This window comes from Pygocentrus nattereri, chromosome 5 (assembly GCF_015220715.1).
Source record: "Pygocentrus nattereri isolate fPygNat1 chromosome 5, fPygNat1.pri, whole genome shotgun sequence".
Lineage (NCBI taxonomy): Eukaryota > Metazoa > Chordata > Actinopteri > Characiformes > Serrasalmidae > Pygocentrus > Pygocentrus nattereri.
The window spans coordinates 41,285,447-41,307,973 of record NC_051215.1 but is presented as its reverse complement, the minus strand read 5'-3'; the positions used below and the strand labels follow the sequence as shown (position 1 = coordinate 41,307,973).

At 38.4% G+C, this 22,527-nt stretch overlaps 2 protein-coding genes across 5 annotated transcripts in view; both read right to left on the bottom strand.

Moving 5' to 3' along the window:
* vcla (vinculin a) overlaps nt 1–5,762 on the bottom strand; it is a 61,031-nt gene extending 55,269 nt beyond the window's left edge. For 2 of the 4 annotated variants that reach the window (XM_017696542.2, XM_017696543.2), the window contains exon 1: nt 5,372–5,762. In XM_017696542.2, the coding sequence (XP_017552031.1) occupies nt 5,372–5,539 (168 nt within the window). In that variant the 5' untranslated portion in view covers nt 5,540–5,762. The remainder of the gene's footprint in view (nt 1–5,371) is intronic. The other 2 variants (XM_017696544.2, XM_017696545.2) reach the window with 1 other exon arrangement.
* A 7,984-nt stretch (nt 5,763–13,746) lies between these two features.
* Nucleotides 13,747–20,586, bottom strand: plaua (plasminogen activator, urokinase a). Its single transcript, XM_017696481.2, has 11 exons — nt 20,472–20,586; nt 19,407–19,491; nt 19,215–19,281; nt 18,946–19,105; nt 17,881–17,978; nt 17,245–17,292; nt 16,334–16,514; nt 15,871–16,010; nt 15,614–15,757; nt 14,652–14,806; nt 13,747–14,452 (listed from the first exon to the last, which is right to left on the bottom strand). The coding sequence occupies exons 2-11, from the start codon at nt 19,452–19,454 to the stop codon at nt 14,255–14,257; spliced, it is 1,239 nt and encodes a 412-aa protein (XP_017551970.1). The 5' UTR covers nt 19,455–19,491; nt 20,472–20,586; the 3' UTR covers nt 13,747–14,254.
* Between the last annotated feature and the right edge of the window lie 1,941 nt (nt 20,587–22,527).

Genomic DNA, 22,527 nt, shown 5'->3' with positions numbered 1-22,527 from the left:
GTGTGACTCAATCGAATAGTAAGAGTTAAAAACAAACAAGCAACAGATCAGAAATAGTTTTGTGTTGCTGGCATGACCCCACGTGAATCAGACAGCTTAGCTGCCAATGATGTAAGCACCACTTTCGGGTTAAAAGAGGGGATGGGGCAGGTGTGGATTTTCACCCCAACACCCTGTCTTCAGGCTTTACCTCCTGGAACTTGTCGACAGACTTGGCGAAGGAGGCAGTCGGAGACACGTAGACCATGTTTCGTGCCAGAGCCCTGCTTGGCCCATGCGACTCTCTTCTTCATATGCCATAAAAAGCACACTTGGAGAAGACAGGATGGATGGGAGTCGGAGTTGCCCTGAAAAAACCCTTATGAAGCCATGAAGAGCATCTGGTTACCTGTTCCTCTGTGAGCACATACTGTCCTGTCCACATGGCTTGATAAACAGCAAATAGGACAATTGAAGAAAGCAACCTAGACAAAGGCTGAAAGAACAGTAAAATGAGGTTTCTAAGCATAAATATAAACATAAATATGTCTGAGTTTGGGTGCATGCTAGTTTTCTTTGACTAAATGGATCTACTTCTGATGTTAGATTGAATGAGTAGAGCAGAGAGCAGGGTACAACCACTTAGGTTTTTATTTGGTATTTGAGTAAAATGAATCATATTTAATACAAGCAACCTACACATCGCTGCCTCAAATGAATAGGTAAACTTTTTTCCAACGCCTAACGTCTACAAGCAGCTCAGCCGAAAGTGCCGGGAGCACAGATATCACCCCATACACAAGGTTAATTGTAACAGATTGAGGGGTTAGTTGTAACCATCACTAAAAAGTCTGTTTAAAATTTAATACAATTATATGATTTTTGAACCTGACAAGCTTTTTTTTTACCTAAATATTTTTTTAAAAATTCATCAAAATAAACAGGATTAGTGAAAGGTAGTGTGCCAAGCATTTTTAGGGATCATTAAGTAGAAGAGCAAATATCAGCTCAAAAATTTGAAATATATTTGATTTACAGTTTTTGAAACATAAAAACCTCCAAAATGAACAGTTCTGAATGTGTATATGAGTATATGTGCTTCAAAAAGGGGCTCACCAGGTATCAAGGAGATTACAGTAATGTAGGTATGAAATTTTGTGAGGTATACACACAACTTAGTAATAAAAACAAAGCTTAGGATAAAGTTACTTTTGTGGTAGAAAAACAGGTCTTCAGGGTGAATCTGGAAAAAAATCAGTCCTGTTGCTGTGAAAATTTACAGATAAAACTGCTAGAAGGATACAAGAGCATGAACCAAACCCTGTTTGACTACATAAAATATCCATGAAACATTTTACCCCATGTTACCCTGCGCTCTCCCCTACCTCTACTACTGAAATTTGCCAGAGAAACCAAAGAAAACCTGCCAAACAAGGAATTATGTACTCAGCAGGTACAAAGCCTGGACACTCTGCCTTGTTTTCAAATGCTTGGCCGATATACAGAACGCTTCAGCGTCAGCCGGAACAGGTGCCCCGAGAGGGGGAAGGGGTATTCTGAAGTGCGTCTCCAATGAAGACGCTGACGCCTGAGACTTTCTCTCTCAGGCAGGGAGTCACTTTCCCTGCGCCATGAACGTCCTTCCCCAACCAGTCACCATGAGACTGTGTTACTTCCCAGTCAAGCAGGCCTATTTATTCCCCCTCAAAAAATACCCGCTCTCTATGTGTGACTTAGACATCTAAATTAAGTAGATTTTCTCCTCGTTACTTCATAATTGACAGGAGCTAATTATGCTGTTGTAAAGCACCAAGGAGCAACAAGAACTAGATCCTCTGGGCCAGTTAAACCTGTGCAGTCACAACCTGAATGAAGCAGAACAGCGGCATCCAATATCATTCATTCTTTCTCACAGTGAGACATTCTGTTAATCTCAATTATACATAAGCTACAGCCTGACAGATTCTGATGGCTTTGGACACTGTAGCAGTTTAGTAATTCTGAAATCTGCATTTGATACTTTGATCTTATTTTAAGCAGCTCTCAATACCTCTTATACATCCTCCAACCTGAAGTGCATTATGTATCAATCCAGCTATATCTAGAAGTATTTTCATGACGTACTTCATTTTACAACGAAAACAGTACATTATTGTATTTACATAATCATAAAATTGATCAAGAACCACAACATGAACACAGTACTTGAACACAGTGAGGAACATGTAATTACAGAAGTTATAGCATAACAGGTGCAGAAGAGGAATAACAACATTTAGCGCTCAGTGAGGAGATGTGGAAGCCTTCCTAAAAGAGCACTGAGGCAGAGAGGAGAAGAAAGCTCAACAGTCATTACCTAGGAATCTGTTTATGAAGAGCTGCTTCAGAAATAACAGTAAGAGCTGTGTTGATAAATGGCACTTAGTGAGTCTTATGTAATGATTCCTTATTAGTGCTTGACAGGCCTCTTAAAGCTTAAAGAACACAATCTGACCCCCTACATCGTTAATTAACATGTATCAGCTTTTTAAGTCCTGCATTATTTGTAACTTTTCCAGTAATGACTATACTGCCTGCTATGTAATCATATTGTACTGTTATATTCATTATTTCATTTTTCTCATGTTCTTTGATTTAGACTTATATGTATTCAACTCGATAAAACTACACAGTTAAACAAACCATAATGAAGTTGATAAAGCAATACAATAAAGCACTGTTACTTTTTGATATCGCAGTGCTAAACTGTGCAACATGGAGATCAGGCAATGCATTGTTGGAACATCAAAATTTGCAAACGATCAACATCAATCAGCAGCTCACTCACAGCTGTGCAACAACATGACCACAGTCATTGTTTTTTTTCATTCAAATTTTGTTCAGAATATAGTCAGAATACAAATCAAAATGTGGGTGTATCGTCAAACCTCTACTACACAGGGAGAAAAGAGTCTGTACTCATTCTCAGATTATACCTGAAACCTGTCAACGCATAATTTTTGAACATCTGCCTAGGCAGCACTGTCGAGCACCTCAATATGCTCAGGGGAAATCGTTCATTGCAAGGCTCCAGATTCCACACCAGCTGGAGCGTGTGTTGCCAGCGCTGGAGAGTCGGACTCTGCCATCCTTCACTCCCTCTGAGAACAGAGCTCTTTCTCTCAGCATTAAAACATGAGCCACGCATATACCTGAACTATTTAAATGTCTTAGCTTTATTAAATAACATAAGTAAAGAAATATATAGCAGTTGCATGTTGTTTTAAGTCTGCCTACATTTCATTCACTGCCTGTTTTTCATGAGCCTATCTTCATGAATTGGGGACGTTACTATGAACTGCCGCAAAGCTCGGCTGGAGGACTGCATTTCGATGCAGATCTGTAGGAACCCTTACTTATTTGTATAATAAAACAAAAGTAACCCTGTCAATTGTGGTTGCAATACTTTTACTGTTCAAAATACCTCACAAATCAAACAGAAAAATGGATTCATGCCTAAATATCCATTTTTTTTGGCAGTAATTGCCAACTTGGAAGCAAACGACCCAAAAAGTAATTTATTCTATCATGAACTTCTGCTAAGCAAAGAGCAATTAAGAAACTGATCAACTGGACCTGAAACAGCCAACACAAAGATGTCAATAAGGATCACTCCCTGGATCTACATTCTAATGAAGTGGCTTATCTGCTCACTTCATAACATAAAATGAATAAATTCAATGAATTTTATCTAGAAATTGTAGTTGTCAAACAACTGAACTTATAAACCCAATCCATAGGTAGCTTTTCTCATCTCTGGTTCTGGACGTTCCCTGCTCTACACATTTAGGTGTTTCTCTGCTGCCAACACAGCTGATCTAGCTAATCTTCTCATTATTAACTCCTTACTGAGCTGGAGTGGACATGTTAAAGCAGAGAAAGCACTAAAATGTGCTGGACAGGGGGCCTCCATGACCAGGACAGGGTTGGGAAACTTACTGATGTAAGACATTAATCTGAAAAATAAATAACATCTCCCACTTTCAGTGTAAAGTAGTCACAGTAAGCCTCACTGTGTTTAGAGAGAGGGAAGCATACCAGCAAGAGTGTTTCTTGTTGCTGTGGACACAGAGAGCAAATAAAGAAAAGCAGTCTTGAAGTTTGTGGGATTAATGAGCTTGTTTTTGAAGTTGAAGCTGTGATGAGATACCTTGTGTGGCCCTGGTGTGTCACAGCACGTACTATAACCCACCTTCAGACGGTAGAAGCATGATCAGCCTTGAACTGTATGATGATAACATGATGGCGCTCTTCAGACACGCCATGCATTGACTGTTTTAGCCCAGCTAAAGGGCTTAAGCTATTACAGCCACCAGTGCAACTCTAAACTCGTGCTATTACATGGGCGTCTCATTCCACCGTCCTGCAGCTTTTTCACCCACTTTAGATCAGACCATTGATCTCTTTAATGACATTATACCCCACATAGCAAGAGGATAGTGGGCCACTGTTGGCCCGCTGATGGCAAAGCCTGAGGGTCACCTGAGGGTTTTGCTCAGCATTGTTAGACAACATGCACCTTTTAATCGCTCATTTTCCACTCATAACCAATTTATTTATCTTTCCTAAAGTTTTATCTCACATATTTATAATATTTGTCTTAAAATAAAAGGCTAAGAGCACTTACAATCTGTTTGAGTTGATTAAAAACCATTTAGATTTTGCATGCAGGACAGTAATCTGGGTGCTCCAAGAGTGGATAAGGGTGCTGACCTTATCAAGCCAGTGGACTGACATATGACTGCTATCTGGAAAACTGTAAAAAAGCACGAGGTTACTGTGGCACCATTGGAGGCAGGGTGTTCTAAAGCGGGTATCGCTTCACTCTGAATAGACAGTGAATCCCTGGGAATCTCTAGGCTATTGTCCTCCTCTCCAAACAAGAGGGAACCCCTGACAGAATGCAACACCAACGTCTGCCATCCACTCTGACACCACGGCTGCCCGTTCACACAACACTATTTCTCCCCTACATTGTCAATGACATTTTCATTTATTTAGTTAGGAAGACTCTTTCTCTGACAATCACTTAAGAAGATGATGGTTATTTTTTGGAGTAAGACTGTTTAATGATGCTGGACAGGCAGTAGACAGGTGTAGCCAATGACTGTCATTTGTTTTTGAACATAACTTGTACATAAGCCACCACACCTGACCCACTCAGTGACTTGAAGTGATCAAAAAGTTCCCCCCAGAGAAGTCTAACTGGACATTTCTGAAGGTAAACAAGAAGAAATGACACAAAATGAAGACTAACCACGCACATGCGCGCGCACACACACACACACACACACACACACACACACACACAGATACTGAGTCAACCACGATGCAGTTCAGCAGAGACTCTCACCCGGACCAGGTTGCTGACGGCAGCTTGCACGGCAGCCACGGGGGCGCTCAGGTCAGGGATCGCTTTACCGTCAACTTCGCCTTCCTCGTGCATGATGACCAGGTGGGATATCTGCTGAGCCACCGGCTCCAGAATGCTCTCTATCGTCTTCGTGTGGAACACCGGCATCGCGGAGTCTGAATGTCCTCAGCTCAAGCGGCAAAAAAGATGGGGGGCACGTGTTCGCACCGTAGCAGTCCCTCACTCTCTCGTACTTCCCTCGTTATTTCTTTAAGGCTGACCAATCCGAGCTGCAAGTCCCACAGCTGATCCACCTCATGCGGGGAAGTCCCAGGGGCGCTCTCCCACCGAGCCTCGGCTGTCTGAGACGAGCCGCCCGGCGAGCGGAGGGCCAACGCACCGCTGAGCAGCACCAGCGCTGCTCAGCCAATCAGGGCTCAGGGTGACACCCGGGAGCCATTCTGATTGGTCCGCGCTTCTCCAGCGACGTCATGAATGTTTCTGCCCAAACATGGAGTGGAGTTCTGGAGTGAGGAGTCACGGATTAAAGGCACTAAAGTGGAGAGTCTGAGGAAAGAAAGCACTAGCCCTTCGATACCCGACTGCGACAGTGTCCACTGACCAAGTCCACATGCGGAGATTAAGCTGCAAAACAGCCCGTTTTCGTCAGATAAAAAACAATACATTTGTATCTGCCTGTTCAATTAGCGGCAGTTAAGCCCCGCCCATTCTCGCAGAAGTTATAAGAAGCATTTCAGCCTACAACAAAAAGTTGTTATCTAGTAATAAGGAATTCATTTTCTAGTCATCTTAAGAAAGCAAAAGTTGTTATCTTGAGATAACGAGGTTATTATCTTGTTATCTCAAGATCACAAAGTTAACAGCAAAGTTATTGTCTTGAGACCACAAGATAATTAACTCATCATCTTAAAATAACAATCTAGAAAATTATAGCAAGAGCTCATGGCCTCTTCGGACTTCTGTACTTAAAGGCACAGTAAACAGCTGGTTTAATTCTAAGGCACTAAGACACAGTCTAAAACACAACGGGCTAGTGTGGTAGCTGGTTTTATTTAAATGCAGACCCAATTCCACTTGTTTAATCACTTAGTCCGTTAAAAACAGCTGATAGTTAAATAAGGGCTCCTGCTTGGTTAGAACCTGCAGCCACGACAGCCTTGACAGCGAATAATATTGGTGACCCCTGTTCTAATGAGATGCTAGAAAGTGATGATGTAAAAATCAATCAGAGAAGTCCTAAGTGGACTTTAGAGGGAAAAATACAATGAAAGAAAACAGATACGGGCTCTGAGTGTCAGTGTTTTGGGTCTTCTCACAGTATGGAAGAATTCAGTGAAATGTGGATAAATTAGGCCTGTTATTTAAAGGCCACATTGTTTTAAAGCACGTTTTCTGTCGTCGGTGATGGATTTTTTTTGTACTGACATTTTTAAGGCACAACCAAAGATACATTGGCCTGTTCTTTATCTTATTAGACATTTGATGAAGACCCGTGTCACTGATCATTTGTTTTTACATGTGCTCATTCTATTGTACTTTAAAGCCTATATGTTCATACAGGCTGTTCAGTGCAGCAGTTTTGGACAGAAGCACTGACTTTAGTAACAATGTGGTGAGGTATTCACAAAACTTTCATTTTTGCAAATTTGATGATTATTCTTATCATTTTGCTCTCAGCAGCTTGCGTGTTCTACAAGACGTTTGTGTTGGCATTGCAACATCTAGGAGAGTGCTGTAACTCTATCCAGAGCAGTGTATTTTTAAAGCTCCATGCACAAGCATGCCCTCCCAGTTTCAACATGGGACATGAATACAAACTGTGCATAACTAAAAATTTGAGGCTGGTTATGGGCACAATTTATGTTTATTCTATTCATCAAAACACAATGTAATTCATAGCCATGCAAAGCACGTTGTTTTGTAGGATTTGTGGTTAACATCCAATTTTGAGCCTAAGCTTAACGTGCATTCTTGGGTGCGGCTGAATAAGTGCACACATAATATGTAAAACAAAACAAGGGAACAATTTTAAACCTGTACACAAGTCATAAACTTCATCATTTCCACCAGCCCAGTTCAGTGGTTCAGTTAATCAACAGGACCCTGTAGACCCATGAATGCATGATGATTTTATAGGATGTTACTAAAAAAAAGCTAGATCACAGCATGGCCCGACATAGTTCAAATGACCAACTCGACCAACTGGTCAATCATGTACACTGTATGACCAAAAGTATGTGGACATCCTGAGGTTGTTCAGAGCTCTGTGTAGGCGACTGGAATAATTCAACCCCAGACTGTCTATGTGGACCTCGCCCTGTACATAAGGTAGAATCATGCAGTCAAAGTTGGAAACATATAATTGTCTAAAATGTCTTTGTTGCTGTGGCATTAACTATACTCTTCACAGGAACTAAGAGGTAGAGCCCAAACACTGAAAAACAGCTCCACACCATCATCCCACCCCCACCAAATTTTACAGTTGGCCCTATGCATTCTGGTAGGTAACATTGTTTCTGCCAAACTCAGATTCATCAATCAGACTGCCAGATAGTAAAGCATATCATCACTCCAGTCCATTGATGGTCAACTCTTATCATTGTTCATAGTGATATTAGGCTTGGCCATGGAAACCCAATATATGAATCTACCGACACACACTTATTGTGCTGATATTGCTTCCAGAGGCAGTTTGGAACTGTGATGAGTGATGCAACAGGATAATAATAGCACATACAGCTGAGTGTGACAGGTCTAATAGAGCAAAACTTCACAAAGTATTTATGAAAGTGTCACATTTAATCACTGTGGTCTTCAGAACGACTTATACTACAGCCAATGTTTGTCAATGAAGACTGCAAGGCTATGCACTTGATTTTATACATCTTTTAGTAAAACGTAAGGAGGAATGTCCACATACTACACTGCAGTAAATGTGAAATGACGACACAGAGCGCAATAACACCAACTTGCAGCCTACATTGAGCTCAGGTTTCCCAGCAGGCCTGCATGGTGACATTTTCTGCTATCATCGAGCACACTGTCCCGGCTAGCAAGGACAAAGCAAAGGCTGACTTCCTAATAAGGTCTGAAGGAGCAAAGGGTGTAACTTCCAATTCTAATGTAAATTGTTTATGGTAAGCTCAGCATCTTCCACAGGAGCTGTGAAGTGCAGATTCATTGGGAAGCCTCGGAGTAAAAGTGCTACTGAAAGAACTTCTGGCTTCTGTGATCGCACATTCAGTTTGCAATCTGTATATTATTTTACAAAAAACATGCTTTGTACTTACTTTTGGTAATTCCTTCTGAAATATGTACTGTATTTCTGTTCTGGCACCGAATATTATTTGGTAGTATATCACGCTACATGAATCAATGAAGTGAATTCTGTGGAATTCCTGTTCAAATCTCGTTAGCACAAAACACAACATGAATAGAAGCAGCAGAATGCCATTGTAAGCTTGAGTTGATTTGAGTTGAGTTGAGAAGGCTTCTCTTTGGAAAGTGTTTTTGTGTGAACTGAAAGATGCAAAAACAGCTCCACAGGAATCAGAGCGAGTGATGCTGCATTCAGCGTTTTTTTCCCTCCCACTCTCTCGCTCTGCGTCCAGGTCTTCCAGTGGCCTGCTGCTGACATGACCATATTTGAAGCGTTTGTAAATGCACCCCAAAGGATGATTTATGGTGATCGCACTGCTCTACCACCACCTCCCCCCCACCCCACCCCTTTCTCTCTCCCGCTCTCCTCCAGATGCAATTAAGAAGAGAATAAAGATGACAAGAGGAGTCGTTTGGTGAAATTGACCATTCACATTTGTTTTGCCTTATACGGTATGTACACTCTAGGTGTTCTTTGACTCTCTACAGTTGCCAGAAAGTCAAAGAATTTGTTTGGCTGATTTTTGTTTGACTGTCAGTCCAGACGCACTGTCTTTGCTAACATGTAACCTAATCATATTGTTTACGTGGGACTTTCAGAGGCCTAATCATATTGTTTACGTGGGACTTTCAGAGGCCTTCTTTTAAAAAGGTACTTTATGTTTAGCAGATCAAAGTAGGTCATTTGTTAAGTTAATGTGCTGGTTACACCACTCTGGTTGCGTGTGCTTCCTGGGGTTGTCTCAGTATCCAGCAGTAGAGTAATTAGAGAGGGCCTTCTCCACAGCCATGTCTCCCCCTCAAACCACATGCATCCAAAAATAATTGCAATGGAGTGATTTGAAACCGTCTTCAACCATTGTTCAACTACATGAGCGTCACACTTTCAGAAAAGACATTAGGTATCTCTGGCGCTCCCTTAGTAAAGCAAAAGCCACAGGCTACAACTCCATATCAGGAGATATACTTTATAGAACTAAAACTCCTTGTGTTATTCAGCTCTGCAGGATATTGGTGGTAAGGCACAGCATTTCTGTATAATGAGAGTACTTTTTTCAGTTGTTCACAGTTATCATAGAAAAACTCAGTTTATATAATATACAAATTAATGTTCCAGTATCTTTGCTGTTCATCTGGATTGGGTTTAACAAGGCACACATTTATAGATCTGTAATAATGCTTGTGAAACAGCTGATGTATGAATTGAAATGGCTGAAACTGGGAGCTTGTTTTAAGGCAGCCCTTATTCTTCTTTGATCAATCTGTTGTATAATTTGCCTAAATGTTGTGCAATGATGAATTAATGAATGACGAATTGCTGAATCCTTCTTGAAAAAAATGATAAAAGATGGTCTACAATCTATCTTTCAGGAGTATACTCATTGAATAACATAGTGGTGCCCTCTGGTGGAGCATTAGACTCACTAAAAATGCTCAGCATCTTTTACAGAATTTAATGGGGAATTACGCGGAATTTTCAAAAATCTTGCATAACACAATGGCTACAACGTAAAGAGATTCATTCAGAGTGGTTTGATGTGAACTGTGCTGCTTCAGTCCAAATTGTTCCCAGTGGTGCTGATAGGAACTGGACACCTGACGAGTTTAATGCCCCATGAATCTACGTTACAGAAAATTATACATGAAATGGTCAGAACCCTGTCTCTTAACACATTGTTTTATGATAGCAGTGGTACATGCAGGTTTTTGTAAGGCAAAATAGTACTCAAAGTAAAAAATAAAATATAGACATTTTATTTACAATTCAAAATGACCAATTTCTGAGTTTTTATATGTAATGTTTATAAGGGGAAAATAGTGGTGAATAAGTTTTTTATTCACCACTATTTTATCCTTATAAACATTACACATAAAAACTCAGAAATTGGTCATTTTGAATTGTAAATAAAATGTCTATATTTGCATGCTAGTCATTGTGACCCCTGATTCCTGTCACCACCACTGAAAGGTGGTTGGGATAGTGTAGTGGTTAACACCTCTGCCTTCTACACTGTAGACTGGGGTTCAATCCCCACCTGGGTAAGCACCCTACACTATACCAATAAGAGTCCTTGGGCAAGACTCCTAATGCCACCTTGGCCTGCCTGTGTAAAATGATCAAATTGTAAGTCGCTCTGGATAAGAGCGTCAGCCAAATGCCATAAATGTAAATGAAAGGAAATCTGTGTTTCTCTACAATGAATTTCACTGACTTTGTCTCATCCACTGAATTATGCAATTAAAAATCAAGAGAGTCCCCTTCAAATATATCTCAATATCATGTTACTTTTTACTTCTTCTTTTCTATCTTCTAGAATTGCTTCTTTTTTACTTAAAGCAATGGTGAAAAGTACTTTAAAGGCATGTGTGCTTTCCCATGATGAGATGGGATTACGAACCATTTTCCATAATTGAGTAAAATGCAAAATCCCCAGGGACACAGTCACTGCTCTACTGCTGTACTGAAACACAACTGATGAAATATCATCACTGTCCCAAAAACACCACATACTTTTTTTGTCAATATTTTATTTTTCTATCTCATTTGAACATGGTAGCTGTCCTTTGTATTGTTTAAAATTTTCATGATGATTGGACCAATAGAAATGCCCTAAAATCAACTTTGAATAAAACCTTTTTATATTAACTTAAATTAAAGGTAAGAAAGTGTTTAACTTTTCATGAAAAGCTACTGTTTTGGAGACACTTGTGTTTCTGTAGACTGTGACAGCACATGAAAACATTCAAAAAAAATTTCCTGTAATTTATAAAATCTTTCAGATGTTTCTACATTTATGTTAATCCCTTAAAATCACAGGCTTATGACATATTAATTATCATTATTATTCAGTTACTAAAGAGAAAACAACGCAAACTAGCAGATTTAGGCCTAATCCCATATCACCCCTTACCCCTACCACTTAGCCTTTACCCTTGTGTTGTACGTTCATGACTAGGGGTAGGGTGTCCTGATTTTTGTTGAGATAGAGGGGTAGGATGAAGTGTTAGGAGGTTTTTCAGAGGAGTTAGGAGAAAAAAACAAGAAAAACTGGCAAGTGAATATTTTTTCAGTTGAAAAAGTACAATAAACATTGTTTTATCATAGTCTTATGTTGTTTCAATGTATTATGACTTTCTTCATAAAAAGCACTGAAAATTGTTCATAGTATGCTAATGTCTCGGTAGCTAGCTAGCTAAAAGTCCTGTTGCTCCTTAAATCAGTTGTGATGCCTGCGGCGCCAGAATGTAATTGCTGCTTCATTTAAGGTAGAATGGGAAAATTCGAATAAGAAGCTGGCAAATAGCTGACTTCAGCTTCATATCACAAATGAATTAGGAGTGGGTGACAATAAATAATTGATACCCCCGCAAGGCATATGATGTCCTAAATTTGACTAAAGACCAGCAACGAGGTTGCTGAGGTTCACCATCCTCTGTTATCACTGCAGACTGGATGAGCAGTCTACAAAGCACTAATAGTAGCCTTAATAAAGCAATGTTCTTTTTTATTTGAGGCTTGTCCAATTTTGTGGGGAAGATTTCAGCCACTACCCCTTGTAACTCAGTTCCAAGGCAAGAGGGGAGACTTGAAAACAAGGGGTATGGGTAAAAATAAGAAATGGGATTCAGCTTTATTCTTTGGTTATTGAATTGTGTAGTAAAACATTGAGTTTGCTGGTGTGCACTGGTCATTTAGAGGTTTAGAAAGAAATCCCAGACTCATGTTGTCCAGCAAACAATACTTGTGTCTATTAGTTTTTAATTATATAATTTTAAAGTTATTAGGCCAAAGTGCAATTCCTCATGGAACTTCATGGAAGTTCTGTCTGCTGAGTCATTGATGTCATCACCACCTCCATATTATCACCCACACATTTATTTCTCATCTTCCTTATCTGGCCTAATATCTTTGCCAGGCTTGTGTGATTAGTTCTTCATTTTCCCACAAATACAGACTCATGACATAACCTGTGAACAAGTCTGCAGCTGCCACTGAGTCAGTCTTGGGTGAAGCCTGGCATGCACTAATCCAGGATTTCTTTTTTTAGGAGCCCCTTTCCCCTCTCTGAACCAACAGGCTGGGAAATCCTCTCTGCTCCTACTTCCAGTCACCACTAACAAGCGGATGTGATGAAGCACCCACCCACCAACACACGCAGCTGTGCACAGAGGACATGACAGCATGCTGGATGCGTTCAGCCCATGAGAAAATTCCTGCACCTTCCCTTCTTGAGGAATGAAAATGAACACAGAAAGGAATGAACAGAGATCAGTTACATAACAGCACAAGCTGTGAGACTGTAAGCAACGGAAAGAAGACAGTACAAAGCAGTTGTGACTTAGTGATCATTTTAATGATCTAGGATTCCATGCGAAAGCCAGTAGGTACAGTGATGGCAAAGAATCAATTAACACACACACATTAATACTTCAGCATTACATAATACAGGACATCAAGATAAAAAGAAATGAAAACAAACAAAAAAAGGATCCAGCCTGTTATATTTATATACATATATGAATAAATATATTATAATAACATAAATACAATACAAATATTAGAAGTGCTGCTAATAAATTAAATAGCAAACATGATTTAAAAAATTCTCCTGAAAAATGAGAATGCTACACCTCGCCGTTCAATACTGATTCATTGTTAATATTCTGTGTATAGTACGAAAAAGAGAATTAGAATGTCAACAGTTATTTCACATAACTGTTATGGAATGCAGCGGCATGGTGGCACGGTGGGTAGCGCTGTCGCCTCACAGCGAGGAGGGCCTGGGTTCGATTCCCCTGCCGGGCGACCGGGGTCCTCTCTGTTTGGAGTTTGCATGTTTCTGCGTGGGTTTTCTCTGGTTTCCTCCCAAAGACATGCAGTCAGGCCAATTGGACATGTTACATTGCCCCTAGGTGTGAGTGTGTGAGTGACTGTCTGTGTCTGTCTGTCTGCCTTGCGATGGACTGGCGACCTGTCCAGGGTGTATCCTGCCTTCCGTCCGATGACTGCTGGGATAGGCTCCAGCACCCCCCCGTGACCCTGACGGAGAAGCGGCTTAGAAAATGGACGGATGGATGGATGTTGTGGAATGCACAATCGCCTCCTAAAAGAGCTTAAACTACATGGACGGCAGCATTTGAACTTGGATGACTTGGATTTACAATCAAAACATATTAACCATATACTATACAGCATTATCATTTTTATATAACTCAGTTACTACACAGCAAACAGTTGCATGTTTCAAATTGTCCAAGTTGATTTCAGCTCATCAAACAATCCTTATGAAAGACTAAAAGGGTTGTTTAAATGTGCCCGATTCAACCTGCCTAAAGTATTTATAGGAAGATCATTAAAGGGCATCAGCGCATGAGGTTCTAATGGCAACGTTCATTGCTTTGTACTTTCTTGAGGCCAAAGCCAGTGTCCCAGATTCTAAGATGCAAAGCAACATTTGTGCAGACACAAAGCAAGCAGCACATCTAATCCTTCTGTGGGTACATGATGCCAGTGGTGAAGGAATGCAGGCCCGTGTGCTTTGCAATCCACTTGTTATAGTTGGTGACTTTTGTGTAGACACCTGGTTTCAATTCAGTGGCACACTGATCTCCCCAGCTGATGATTCCAAAGAGGAACATTCGGCCATTCTGTTCATACACTAGAGGGCCTCCTGAGTCTCCCTGCAGAGGTCAAACAGGAATTCATTAAGGGAGAGGAGAAGTTGTATATAACTTATAAATATTATAATAATAATAGTTTCTAACAACAACAACAACAACATAAATAATAATTATTATTGTTGTTGTTGTTATTAGAAAATTGTTAATACTTCCAATGTCATAACAGTCACTAACATAGACAGATTTTTGCCTGATTTACCTGACAAGCGTCTTCTTTCCAGGTTGGGCTGGCTGCGCAGAACATATTATCAGTGAGTGGAATCTCATGTTTCCCGTAGTAGTCTCTGTCACAAGCAATCTGTGAGATGGCATTTACGTAAGTCTCCTTCAGGTACTGGGAATATTTCAACTCAGCTTTAAAAAAAAGGGAAATTAAAATACAGTGATTAGATGTTCATGCTACTTTAGAACACATTAATGGTCTATTATATGATTTTGTATTTTTTATCTTAGATTAACCCAGAGGAGACAATCAAAGAAATGAGAGAAAACATTCATTAAATGTTACATAAAAATGGTCCCTTTTACAGTAGCAATGTGCTGGTCAAATATTGCAGCTGTGCTATCTCAATGATTTAACCCTGGAATATCTCAATGATTTAACCCATGAGCTTCATTCAAAATACACAGAACAGGAGAACAGGTGCCAAAACTCAAAGGACAAGCACCCTGAAGTGTATCATCTGATTTAAGATACTGTATGAAAATTGTTCACAGATGAAGTGAATGATGTGTAATGTACTTAGCATGCTAAATGACTGTCCACAGCATCAAAATGTCTCATAACTGACCAAACGGACTATGTTGTCAGTTAAAATAAAAAAAACTACAAAAATACAACTGTATTTTATATTTATTGTTATATGTTGCTCTCATTACATTACGTTACTTATCTTTGCTGTCAAAACAAAATCTTGTATCTCCAATATATTAACTTTACAGGAAAAGGAAAAACATGTTTGTAATGGAAGTCAATGTAAAAAATATTTTTACCAAATAATTAATTAAATTGGATTTATTCCCATTTCTATTAAACCAGTCATTGTGATTTTTAAAATCTGATTCTAAAGGTAACTTGAGAAGTAAAAAAAAAAATAGAACTAATAGAGATTTCCATAATTACAGAGTAGTTAGGACATTTAAAAAGTGAGTAACACTTACAACTCAACGACACTCTGCCATAGCCAGAAATTTTGCAGGCCGCTCCATAGGGCATCATCTGTTTTGCAGGCGGGAGGCACACCGTCCTCACCGAACTTGTCCTCTGTGCACACTGCCCCTTGCTGTTCACTATCTGCAGCAAAGCTGTAAATAATAATCAGAAATCAGTTCTTCTGTTTGCATACTGTGAAATCTGTCACATTTACGCTGATTGTGTTCCTCTAGTGTGTAGTATATAAACCCATAAAAACACATACCTATATCATTGTTATAATTCTCGCTCTCATAGCGCTCATGAATCATAAGTTTGGTCACTGTAAACATCTGCTCTTTCGAGAGGTCAGTCTCATTAATTGCATTCTTCCCCAGATAGACAGTGTAGTCCTCTTTTCTTTGGCTGTTTAAGACAAAGCATGTTTCAGATTGTACTGCAGTGCATTCATTTTTTGTAAGCGATACATGATTGTACATCAACACTGAATAAAAAATATCATAGCCTCACAGCAAAGCTTTATGTACATTAACATAATAATGAGATTTTATTTTTCTTTAGTCTTACTGGACCATTTCTACTGATTCATTCCTGATATGCATAAAGAAAAGCTAGCATTTTAAACAGTGATGTAACAAGTAATGTAAAAAAAATGACAAAATGGAGATATGATGATTTGATATGACAGCAATGAAATGTAATCTCAGAATTTCAGAAGCATCAAGTACCTGTACAAGAAGCAGTGAGCCGCAGTGAGGACCCAGCAGGGAGCGATAAGTGTTCCTCCACAATCGAAGCCCCTTTTTTTTCTGAAGATGGATGCAACCCAAGGCTGAGACTCTATTGGAGACCTGTATCCTCCTATGATCTTATTCAATACGTTTAGAGATTGTTCGCCACATGTAGTTTCTGTAAAAGTAGAACATAGACACACAGAGCAGTGGGTTACAAACTGCAACCATGACATTTACTGCACATGCTAAACATGTTATGAAATGGCCAAAAAGCTTTATTACACATTTCTATAACATAGGAATAGCTCATCCAGTTTGCACTGGAGTCCTTGTATTTACTGAATATTAAACCATTGTATGTAATAATCCTGGGATTATTAATGGGCCTATATTTTTGAATTTTTCATATATTTTATTTTTTCCCCCCAAAGGTCCACTGTGACGTTTATGTACCAAAAACAGTCCTAATTGATTTTTACATGACCACTTTTCAACCTCTGTTCAGCATTTGGAATTACCCAGGCTGTTTTTGTTACTGTGACTTTAAGAGTATATGTAAAAAACCTCAAGTGTGACTGACTGCCCTGTATTATGCGCCTTTTCAATAGAAGTCCAAGCTGAAACATTTCTTAGAACTTAGTAAGTGTGAACAGGCGGGGCTAAACTGTTGTAGACAGAATAGGAAGATATATTTTATTGTGTTGATTTTCCCGACATCACAAAAATAATGAATTCAAATGTGTCTTTCTTGCAGTTCGGCTTCTGTATGTGGATTGTATGGATTTAGTGGCGAGCATCATGTTTTGAAACTTTAAAAATGAAACATCAAATTCTTTTTTGTTATAAAATTGAGTAAATGTGTTTTTCTATGATTTGGGCCATTTAAGTAATTTAAACTTTCTTACCAGTATCTTGATATGATGCTTCAGGTCCTTTTGGTCTTTGGTCAGGTTCTAACAAATAAGAAGAATAAAAAGCAATGTATCACTGTTGTCTGAACAAAAGCTTGTATCTACAAAATGGTAACTTTACAAGAGAAGGCAAGAGCATCCTAAACTTTGGAAGAAAGTTAATGAAGCAAAATATTATTTAAAGTCATTTTGGACCATTACTATTGGCCAATTCATCATGAACACAATGTAAAATGTAAAAAATAATAAATAAATAATAATAATAACATTTTTTTTTCCAAAAGCAACAATATGGAAGCACAAATTCATGAAAGAAAACATAAAAAGAAATGATGATGTAATGGCTGTAGCGATAGTTATCAATGATTTGGTATGTGCTGTATTTACACAAATAATGGCCTAAAGCAGGCATATCGATGTGGGGACCTTCCAGGCCAAAGTGCTGAGGAGATCAGCCTTAACCCACTTATACTTCTCACTCTTCAGTTCATGAAGGCCTTGCTAATTAGCTGCTGAGCTGAATCAGGTGTGTTTAATGAAACATTGTACAAAAGCCTGCAAACTTTTGGCCCCTTAGGACTGGAGCTTGACGCGTGAATTAAAAGCTTGCGACCATAGTTTGCAACTCACCTGGCCTCGTTTCACACTGTGGAATATTACAGAATTCACGAACGATCCGGGTGCCTCTCTTCACCCCGCACCATGGCATGAGGCTGTTATCTGGATTCCTGCAAAGATGGGTCCGTCCCAGTCAGTGAAACACGCAAATTTTGGAACTTCTCCTTATTAAAAACATTCTCACGCAGAAATGAATCATGAAATGACTAAGCTGATTCTCAGCCATGGGAACCACAACACTTCCCTCTACTAGTTCCCTAATGCAGATATAGTTTCAACAGATAAAAGAAGAAAACTTCTAAAAGCAACTATTCTCCAAATTAATATTGGTTTTCATGAAATAAGTTTGGCTACATATGTATAGACCATTCTAGTGAATTAGTTCAAACTGAATTAGTTCAGACCTTAGATATTTACAAGGATTATGTTATGATCTATATAAACACAAGGCATTAATAGATTAATAAGCTAAACATATGCAAAATCATAATTTATAGAGTACTTCCTAGACTCTTTTGAGATCTTTTTGATTTCTTTAGCAGAGAAGTGAAAAGATTCAGACTGTGATTTAGTTTAATATTTACTATCAAAATCTGGGAATCAGGAAATTTTTTCTGCAATCCTACAAAGTTGTTTGTGTTTTAATGAAAAATATTATGATTTTGTGTGTACAACTGTTCATCTGTGTGTTTGCTTGTTATGTACTGGCTAGTATTTTTGCTTTACATGAACAAAAATTGTCACTACATTTGGTAAAGTAGCTTCAGTAGTGTTATGAATGTTTTTCACAACAAAATGGAATGTTCAATCATTTATTTTAATAAAATAAACAGAATTAAGGTATAGGATCACCTAAAGCAAAAGAGTTTAGTCTGAAGTCCAAGTCAGTTAACTGTCTGAAATGTGTTGGAACTCTGACCTTTAACAAATTCAGCAGAATGGCTCATATAACTAAATGATGCTGTTTGTTATCTTAAATTATTTCAGTTAATCTTACTGGGGGAACTGATCTTTCTAAAGGCATTCTGCAGTGCATGCATGCAAGCACAGCGTTAAAGGAATGTTCTTGAGGTCCACCTGCAGTAATTATGGTGTCCAAGCCCTCTGGAAGCAACTATTCTGTCCAGTGATTGGATTCTGCTCCATCTGAGACATCTGTTTCCTCTGGCTGTTACTGAGACAGTCCCTCTATACTGACTCCCATCACTCCCCTTAGGCACACACCCTGCAGATTCAGCTACAAGAAAAAAAGACCTACATCACCACCCACACACATACATACATAATGATAGCAATCAGGTTTGTACTGTTCCAGAGTTCAGTGATGAGACTGAAACTAGGCTTACCATAGTCTCCATCATTTACTGACAGAATGCCATTCTCTCTCCATGACTTGTGTCTCAGTGTGGATGACTATGGGACAAAAGAAAGAAGCCAGACAGAAGAACATAAATAACACTTCTGTTTTTTTTGGTTTTGTTGCTGTCTATAAATATATAAGGAAGTAACAATGAACAGTTCTGCTTTTATCTTCTTACCGCAGCAAAACAGCACGTTATTAAAAATGCCATCACCAGCTGCTTCATCTTGACTGCAAACTACTGTTTTCCTTATATGGAGTTTCTGAAAAGCAACATTGTGGAGCAGTGAAAAAATAATATATGCATACAGTTCTACACACTGAGAAACACACACACATTGTTTTTCTATTTATATAAATATTACTGTGGCCACAATGTCTATACCTAATAGTAACCTAATCTTAACATAAAGAAAACTAACTGGCTTTTTTGTCTTCTTCAAATTGAAGCTTGTAAATAACATTTTTTCATGAGTACCTGCAAAATGCCCCCACACTGCCCCTCATTCAAACCAGTGAGGATTCTAAATGTCTAAAAATCTGCTCAGCAATCTGGTTTTCTCAATTCAGTTTCAGAATTTCAGAGTTCAGAAAAAGAACACGCACGCACGCACGCACACACACACACACACACACACACACACACACACACACACACACACACACACACACACACACACACACACACACACAAGCCCTCTTGTGTTATTGTCTTTACTGAAATTTCCATTTATTTATTAATTATAAATTTTACTGTAGTTAAAGGCCACAAAGTCTATAGATAACCCTAACCCTAGTCTTAAACTAAAGAACATTTAAGACAATTGGCTCTTTTTTTCAAAACAAAGCTTGTAAACAAAACCTGTTCATAAGGACCTGATAAATGCAGTGTTGGAATTTTGAGCCCACAAAGACTACAACAGACACACACACACACACACACACACACAAGATATTACATAAGTGTTCTTAAGGGCTTATGTTTAAATCATATAGATGACATGAATCCACTTATGAACATCACTGTGATTTCACTTCTGCTCACTAGTAAAAGTCTTTAGTATGAAGTAAAATTGAAAGTGAATAAAACTGTAAACAAACCTGAAATAATGCATAACCCTTAAAATGTTCTCATTCAGGTAGATCTGACTTAATTATGCATTAATGCTAAACAAGCTGACTGTTATATAGTAAATATTTCAGAAATCTTGAATGTGGATTAAATCATAAAAACAGTTTTTACCTTTCAGAAATCTGTGTAATATCTGTTCTCACAGTTGGTATCTTTTGCTATTCTTGCTCTTGTCCCCCTCTGTGAACACCAGAACACCTCTTTGAGCCCCGTTGGATCTGAAATGCTGCTCCCATGCTTTTTATAGCTGTATTGTCCAACCTGATTGGCTGTGAGAGGCGGGCCTATGTAAGACAAAGAAAGGTTCTGTAGAATATGAGGAAGGCATATGGGATATTTTCAGAACATGATGTCATGATTCATGAAATGTGACTCAAGAGCCGTACTACTTTCAACACATTGAAGTGTAAGAGGAAATGTTCCTAATATGGTATTTGTTTCATCTTTATTATTGACAACTGGTCTCAATACTTCTCTATATCATATAAGTTACAGGTTTTGTCACAGAGATTCAATGGAATTCAACAAATACCACATAAAACATGTGCGCTCAAGCACAGAGGGCTGGACAACTGCCTTAAAACACAAAACAGCAATGTGTAAATAGGAGGTGCTACACTAACTCATAAGAAAAGTGTGCCTACAGGGGAAAAGCCCCTAACAAGCCCACATACCATAGAAACCCATTTTAACAATTGGACTACTTAAAAAATCCAGTAAACAGATATCTTCTATGTCTGTTACTGTGAGGTTTGTGGCAAAATATTTCTGTATGGTTAAGATTTGTGTGTAAAAGTGGAGGGATTGTCCTGAACACAGGTTACCATAGTCACCATAATACTTTGCTTTAAAATGTAGTCTTAAAAAAAAAGACTTACAAAAGTCTTTTACAATCTTTAGAGATTGAAGAGTAGATATATTGCGTGTACGACACTGTTCCTCCAAATTTAGACACATTACTTCCTATTTCAAAAGACAGCTTCTCTAATACGCAAGAGTGAGCAATAGCAGTCTGAACAGTTTGGGCTATAACTTAAAACCAAGTACTAAAAAGCTCGATATAATGATTTACAATCATAGCACTCCAGTTCTGTAATTACTGATTCATCAAACTATTATTTCTGTGTGTGTTGTTTGCTTTTATGCTTTAATGTATTTGTGCATTGTCACAGCTAAACTGTATAAACTAATACTAATTCTACCTCTGGGAAAAAAACAACTTTTTATCAATGTAAGTCTAAGTCTGTGTTTTTAATAATATAGGCAAACAATACGATTTCTTAACTTATTGATTCATTTTTGTATGTAATTAAAGAAAACGCTTCAATTTCTATTTGACACTACAGACCCTAATAAGCCAGCTAGCCCATACATTTAATGCATGGCAGCATGACCACACCTCAAACCCATTTTTAAGTGCTAGGCTTGCATCAAATTTAAATTTAAACTTGTACTGTATGTAAAACACCACAAGCAGAGTTTACATTCCAGCTTCTGAGAATCATAGAAGTAGAAGTGCACCCTAATTTTTTCATGTTGCATCTGCTTTGCTTTACAGTACTCAACACATTCGGCGCAGCAGAACAATGACTAAACTTATTCAGAGACTCGCTATCTACAGGCTTCATCTTCTGTTTGCTGAAATACCAACAGCTTTGTAAAAATAAACAAATAAGTGAATATATGACTAACAGAGTAAATGTAATTAGTAGATTGACACAGTCTTATTTCATTGAAGACAGCACAATAAGTCAGCTAGTGGACACTTTGAGGGAGTAGCTCTGACTTAAAATGTTGTGACACATAAAATGTTTAAAATATTTCTTATTATTGGCTCCCCAGTTTTAATGTTTGTTATTAATAATATATTATAATATATTATAATAGTGCCTCTGTTGTTCATAAGCTTATGAATGACTGAAATGAATATATTTCTTCTATTAAAACATTGACAGGCCTTATTAAGAACACAAATGGATTTCAACTTTTCTTTATCTCGTTATTTTTTTAATAAATAATATGAAAGAGTGCTCAAGCCACCAAAATCATATGATTATTATAAAAGAGAGCTTAATCTTCGGTTTCAGTATAAGACTTAAATGTAATCACTGTAATCACTAAATGTAATCAAATGTAATAAGTAAAATGTAAATAAACTGAATAAGGG

Coding starts and splice junctions, on each gene's coding strand:
- plaua (XM_017696481.2), bottom strand. CDS start 19,454: ATGAAGCAGCTGGTGATGGCATTTTTAATAACGTGCTGTTTTGCTGCG. Junction 19,106..19,214: donor AGTAAATGATGGAGACTATG/GTAAGCCTAGTT, acceptor TTTTTCTTGTAG/CTGAATCTGCAGGGTGTGTG. Junction 16,515..17,244: donor AGCATCATATCAAGATACTG/GTAAGAAAGTTT, acceptor CTACTTTTACAG/AAACTACATGTGGCGAACAA.